This window comes from Lathyrus oleraceus, chromosome 1, assembly GCF_024323335.1.
Source record: "Lathyrus oleraceus cultivar Zhongwan6 chromosome 1, CAAS_Psat_ZW6_1.0, whole genome shotgun sequence".
NCBI classification, from domain to species: Eukaryota; Viridiplantae; Streptophyta; class Magnoliopsida; order Fabales; family Fabaceae; genus Lathyrus; species Lathyrus oleraceus.
Window position 1 is genome coordinate 131,429,396 of NC_066579.1, and position 7,172 is coordinate 131,436,567.

The 7,172-nt window shown below is 35.1% G+C and overlaps 1 protein-coding gene across 1 annotated transcript; it reads right to left on the reverse strand.

The window, feature by feature from the left end:
- Positions 1 to 345: 345 nt before the first annotated feature.
- On the reverse strand, positions 346 to 6,889 carry LOC127095596 (uncharacterized). The gene is made up of 10 exons (XM_051034268.1): positions 6,770 to 6,889; positions 6,559 to 6,645; positions 6,200 to 6,445; positions 5,960 to 6,121; positions 5,835 to 5,888; positions 5,595 to 5,741; positions 5,143 to 5,508; positions 1,698 to 1,799; positions 1,236 to 1,577; positions 346 to 471 (listed from the first exon to the last, which is right to left on the reverse strand). Exons 1-10 carry the CDS (start codon positions 6,887 to 6,889, stop codon positions 346 to 348), a joined length of 1,752 nt encoding a protein of 583 aa, XP_050890225.1.
- Between the last annotated feature and the right edge of the window lie 283 nt (positions 6,890 to 7,172).

Sequence of the window (7,172 nt, forward strand, 5' to 3'; positions counted from 1 at the left end):
TATGTATCTGGCGTGGAACGCATAAACCGCATTAGGGTTATGCTTGTGATGGTAGGGGAAAGCAATAGGCGGAATTTCTTTTGGCAGATATGCTCCTTCATGGACAAGGTACGGTAGCAACTGAGAATATGGTACATGGATCTTGTCATGTTGAGGACGTCTTCTGTCATTACGCTTGTTCTGCCTATGACTTTGGTTTCTATTGTCTTACAAAGGTCGTTGATTCTGGAGAGCTTGAGCCTTTGAAGGCTGCTGGTATTGAGGTTGGTACGGTGGTTGCTGATATTTGGCAACAATGATGTACGAATAAGGGTAGTATGGCACAGAAGCCATAGGATCTTGAATTTAAGGGTGGAAACTTGCTATCACAACACTTGCCTCAGCTTTCTTCTTCTTCTTAGAAAAACCACCCCATGGTTTCTTAGCCACAGTTTGCTGACTCTCAATGCTAGCGATCTTCCCCGTTTTCAACTAGTTCTCAATACATTCTCCAATGGATACAATATCCAAAAAGTTAGAGGACAAACTACCGACCATCTTCTCATAGTACATACCCTAAAGAGTTCCCATGAATGTATCAATCTATTCAACATTTGTCAGCACAGGTCAAACTCATAAATCCATTTCACGCCACCTTTGAGCATATTCTTTGAATGTTTCATTGCTCTTCCGGGCTTGGTTTTACAATTGTAACCTGGTAGGAGCCATATCCAGGTTGTACTTATATTGCTTTAGAAAGGCTTCAGACAAGTCTTTCTAGGATCTGATTTTGTTTCACTCAAGACTCATGTATAAATCCAAGGAAGCACCAAACGAGCTATCCTGAAAGCAATGGATGAGCAAATCATCATTATGGATGTAGGAAGATATCTTCATACAATACATTGTAACATGGCTTATTGGGTAACTCAAACCTATGTACTTTGGCAGATCGGACACCTTGAATTTGTGAGGAAGAATCACATTCGATACCAAACACAAACACTTGGCATCTATACCATAGAAGAGGAAACCTTCAATTGCTCTGATTCTTTCATCTAACAAATGATAGTTAGTCGGCTAGTCCTGACTTGTACCAAGAGCATTCTGATTAGCAAACTGGAGACAAGTCTGAGGATTTAGAAATTGAACAACTTGAAAAGTTGTCCGAGCAGGCACTGGTGGAGAAGCAAACTGGGGATACATATGAGGAGGATATACCATTTCAGGATTAACCATATGACCAGCAGTCTGACCATACTGATCCCATATGGAGCATAGGATGCTCCATAGTGAGTAAATGGAGGTGCAACTGCAGAAGAAGCCCTAGAATAAAGGGGAGGCATTTGGACACCTTGATTCAAATTATGAATAGTAGGTTGAATAGCCTGAGGAGGAACATGAAAATGAAGGTGAGGACCTTTATATTCAGGTTCATTATCATTAGGAGTTTTAATAGTGACTGGCACAAAACTTTGATGAGTTTGGCCCTGAGGAATCTCATGGTTGTCAATATCAACCACCTGAGGAGAGTGATGAGTAGGCATGCCCCAAGGATAGGAAACAAAGTTCCCATTAGCAAGAGGCACGACAGATGACTAATATGGCACAAAAGCACTTCCATTAACAAACTGGGAAGTATAATTTGAAGGCATCCCCCATGGGTAGGCAACAAAATGCCTACTTGGACCAGGCTGAGGGATTGACTGGTTGACAACAGATTTAATCACAACCCCAGCAAAAGCAGTATCAGCAACAGTAATAGCAACAATAGTAGCATCAATAGTGATAACAGTAGTACTGTTGGCAGAAGTAGTAGCCTTCTAAGCGTGAAGGTACTCCATAATAGCATCCATGTTTCCTTGGGACAAATCCATCTTTCCCTAGAACTGAGCCAAGGTTTCCTTGTAGGTAGCATTTTCTTATTTAATATCTGCCATAATCTTCAGTTTGTTTACTCTGGTGAAGTATTGGTGTCGAAGAGTCATCGTATTTCTGGTTGAGGAAAGGACAAAGTGAGCTCTTTCTGGCTGGCATGCATGATATGCAAATGAATGAATGCATATGTTGTGGATGAAATACAAATAATTATGCAACATCCATTGATTCAAAGTCTTGATGGTGCGATAACTCAAGTTCAAAAGTTCAGCATATATACAATGATTCTATAATAGTATGCAATAATGTATGTTAAAGAGCTTAACATGCTTCAGATAGTCTGCATATACTGCTCGTTGCAGGATCAAAAGTTCGGCGCAACCATGATTTTCGAGGAATGTATAGTATATGGTTTCCTGCAAAAAAGATCCCATATCCCCTCACAGGTAGGTTCTAGTCTTGAAGAAGGTAGTCCCTAAAAGGTCTCCCAGAGTCATCGATCCAAGTGAAAATACCCTATTGTAGCGAATTCTTGCAGTACAAAAGTACTTCAAAGTGAATCTAGTATGGGTGTAGGTCTCGTGCTAACCCAACACGCGAAACGCAGGTCAACACGACTATTCACAAGTCTATCCTGTGTATATACTCAAGCTCGGGCATAAAGATTCTCTCAAATCATAAAACCTATTCCACGATGGATTATATAACAGATATCCAATATGTAAAGCGATAAGGATGCAATAAATGACACACAACAATAAAGATAAATGCCCCAACAAAACAAAGAGGCAAACTGTAAAATCTTTGTTATACTCCGGATAATCTGTCCATACTTCTTGATATAGGCTCAAAAGCCCGACGTTATGCGAGAATAATAGTACATAAGGTCTCGGTTCCCTGCAGAAAACCTATATCCCATTCACATGTGTATACTATCCTTTCAAAGGTAACCCTAAAAAGGTCCCTAGAGTCAAAGATCCACTTTGAAATACCTTTGCCTAAGACGAATGACTCGTCAAACAATGACGTTCCCGAAAGGATCTATTATAGTTGTGACGTCTCGTGTTGACCATGCTTGAGGACTAGCTCCAAGTAGGTCAATCACGACTCTAGCCACAATACTATCTTGTGTTTATGCTCAAGCTCGGGTATAAAGCTTTTCTCTCATGTAACATCATCCCAACCTAACAAAGAGTATAACGGATAATATCCAGAGTATACATAATATTAATATTTAAAGCACTAAAGGATGCGATAAATAATATAAAGATAAAGCAAGTAAAGCGATAATGATAAACACCTAAACGAACAAGAAAACAAACAAAACTAGGCTCGACTCCTACTTGCAAAAACAAGGATTCCCCGAAAAATACATCAATCCAAACCTCTTGATATGTGTATATGACATCACTTTTTTAAACGTTTTTTATATGTGTATATGTGGAAGTGTTATCCAATTAAACATTAACATCACTTTTTGACTAATTTTGTGATTGCATACATCTCTCTCACATATACTGAAGATGCCTGCATGTGGGGACACATTTTCTTGCTGAAGAAAGCGAGGGGGGTCTTTCTTGGGATATGATAGCTCAAATGGCAACTCCAGATGCATATGTCTCCATAATAAATGTTTTTTGTAAAAGTTAGACTAGACTCTATACTCCAAGAAAAATTAATATAGCACAACAAGCATGTGAGTGAAGAAACGAGAGTAGTGTAGTGGTGCATAAAACGTCTACAAAAGCTGGTGAGTCCTAAAAAACTCGAAGATCTGTGAGTGAGGTTCAGGCCAATCCAAAATAGCACGCACCTATTCATAATATCGGGAAACACCCCCAACAAAGATCACATGACCTAAATGATTAACCTTATCCATTGCAAAAACACCCTTAGAAAATTTGACAACAAAAGCATGTGACTCTAGCAAGTTAAAAATAATAGGTAAATGAATTAAGGGATCACTCAAATTTGAACTGTATAATAAGATATATTAAAAAACTAGAACAAATTGTTGTAGTTAAGGACATAGTAAATCATTCAAGGTGAATGGAAAAGTGGATGGGCATCAATAAGCCCGAATGACATCATAATAAATTCATGATGACCATTGAAAGTTTGAAAAGAAGTTTAATGTATATCTTCCAATGCATCCCTAATCCGATGTTAGACAAAGCGTAAGTCTATCTTGGTAAAAATTTATGCAACACCAATCTCATGCGATAATTCATCAATTATGGAGATGGGAAATCGATCTTTTATTATAATAGTGTTGATGACCTTATAATTAACACAAAATCGTCAAGTTCCATCTTTTGTTACCTGTAGAACTGAGGAGGAAAATGGGTTTTAGTAGGGACAAGATACCTTTCATTAGCATATCGTTTATGATGGATGTCATGGTCTCTTTTGGGTAGTGAGGATATTAATAGGGTTTCAAATTTATGGGTGGTGTATTTGGTAGGAGAGAAATATGGTGGTCATATAGTCTAGAGGGTGGAAGACCATATGGACCCTGGAAACCGTTGGATAAATATTAATAAGGGAACCAATATCTGATTGAAGGACAGTGGTTAAATTTTGAAGGGTAGGGATAGTAATTATCAAACACAACAAGTTCTAATTTAGGAATTCTAAAGAGGGGTTGGTGGGTATCTTAAGAAATTTGGGGGGAATGGCATGGGAGAAAAAAGGAAAAGTAGGTGAGTGCATTTTGGAATGTTGGTTGGGGATTCATGTACGAGGATCCCATAAATGGTGGTGGTTGTGTGGTAGATTTTCTCATAGCTTTAGAGAAACTATGTGGACTGCGTTGAATGCTTTGAAATAAAAGGTGCAGATTATGGAGTAGTGTGGGTAAGGATATGGGTAGTGTGGGTATAAATCGTGGTAATGGGAGAAACAACAAGTGAAATTAAAGATCCATAATCAGTGATAAATAGATGGTTGGTAGGGATATTCGATGATGATGTTGTTTGAGAAGAAGCTCATGATGTTAAGGATTCATGTCTAGAATCCATAACTTGTATTTTTAATGAATGATATTCAACTGATTTTTTAAGTTGTGACTTGCTTCATGACACCTCTCATCCATTTTATGACGGATCTAGATCACTTTTTTTAAAATTAAAATAATACGGAATAACATTTAAAATAGAGACAATTACTAATGCATCCCACATATAACAATACAAGTTATTCAATTATGATTATTTTAGTTTAAAAGCTATCATACAAACCGTGACTATAAAATCTTAGAATAAAAATTCAAAAACACCCAGTAACGCTACGTCCAGATCCACCAAAATAAAACTCAGGATCTTTTCCACCTCTATCATCATTGAAAACACTATAACAATAAGGTTCTTGAGAAGCTATACTTATAGAATCTGGATATTTAACCTGAAGTGAATAATCCCGAATCCTTATATTACGTATAAAACATGCATGTCCAAATCCATCCTCTGCAGTATATCCACTTCCCATCCATGTTCCTGTGTGAGGAGGACTTGTTCTCACTTTTGAACTAAACACTTCTCCACCCCATTGAACCAATACTGCACTGTGTTTTAAAGATACAAATAATCCAGCTGGCCAATATCCAATAGGAACATTACGGTTTATTTTAAGCCACCAATGTCCCAATTCATCCTAAAATCACACCACCAAAATAATATTTTTTTAACACAAAAAATAAAAAACTATATATGTAGTGACAAGAATAATATTATTATTACCAAGTGTATTCCAATATTGAGTTCAAATTGTTCTCCATTATCAGATGAAATGGGAGTTATGGCACCACCAAGAGTAAATTCATTGTTTGTTTGCACAAATCCAGAGCAAGTGAGATCAAAGCAACCAGTTGTTTTATATGAATCGCTCTGTATCAAATAGTCGAATAAAAAATAAGTTAATACTTAATTATTTCTCAAATAAAAATAACAACGAAACAAAAATAAAAACTATGTACTTACAGTCCAATAGGCAAAAAGTCTGGTGTCATTGTTACCATAGTAATTTGGATTCACCTAAATCAACATGAAGAATATTTTGTCATGTTTGTGTTAATCATATTATGAAAAATCTAATGAACACTAACCATCCATCCTGCTTCAATGCTTTCAAAATCTAAACCATTTCCAGCCTTGAGCCATATTTGAGCAGTTGAAGAATCCCCATCTAGCTCAATTTTTGGATTCCAAATATTAATATTTCCATCTGCACCTATAAAATTGGATCCTGATGTTTGAAGATGTGCTCCCTAAAAAATGTTTCCGACTTTAGTTTATTGTGCCCTAATATAACTATATTTAAATTCAATATTAAGCATGAAATATACCGAATGACTATTCGTAATAGCTTCAAGGGAGCCATTGAAATTTGAAGTGTTTGTTGAATTATTCAACAATGCTACTGGCTTTATTCCAAAGCGATTAAGAGAAGCAGCTCTTAATAAGTCTTTCTTTAGAATTCTTCGAATAGGAATAGTTCCTTTTGGACAACTTCCACTTTTCTGCCATGTTTGAGATATCTTAAGATAGTCTTGAGAATTGGAGTGTGATTCTTTCAAAAATGTTGGTATTTTCTGTATATGTAATTTTTTAAGATAAAGAGAGACAAACACAATGATTAGTCTAAGAAGAATAGCAATTGCAACTTTGAACATATATATAGTAATTAATATTCATAACAACTTACCTGAATTGTGTGATTTTTTAGAGCTGGATGATCAAAAGCAGGTTGTTGATAAATGTTGACACAATCAATAATATCTCCATCTTCACTCTGCATAAAAATGGTTTAATCTATTAATTTTATTTCAAATTAAAATCAGAGAAAAAATAAGTAATAAGTTGAAAACTCATACAACTAATTATTTAATGAAAAATGGTGTTACAAGCTTTCATACCTTGATAGTTTTCACTGCAGGCTTATTGAGGAGTTTCAATTTTGCTTTGATTTCTACCTCAGAAAATGATAATGCAAAAAATGAACAAAGCAACAAAATTGCAATTTTGTATTTCCCCATTATATAGTTTGATATAATACATTCAAGATGAATTGCACCAATATATATATATATATATATATATATATATATATATATATATATATATATATATATATATATATATATATATATATATAATATATATATATATATATATATATATATATATATATATATATATATATATATATATATATATATATATATATATATAATATATATAAAGATGGGTCAAAAGTAATTTTTTTAGTCAACAAATGATATGTTTTGTTGACAGATTAATAAATTGTTAATGATTTTT

Excerpts from the sequence above, each read along its gene's own strand:
- LOC127095596 (XM_051034268.1), bottom strand. The coding sequence starts at position 6,889 with ATGGGGAAATACAAAATTGCAATTTTGTTGCTTTGTTCATTTTTTGCA. Across the intron at positions 1,800-5,142 it reads TTGGTGGATCTGGACGTAGC|GCTACTACTTCTGCCAACAG; the intron begins GTTACTGGGTGT and ends CACGCTTAGAAG. Across the intron at positions 1,578-1,697 it reads CTGGGGTTGTGATTAAATCT|TCATCTGTCGTGCCTCTTGC; the intron begins GTTGTCAACCAG and ends GTGCCATATTAG.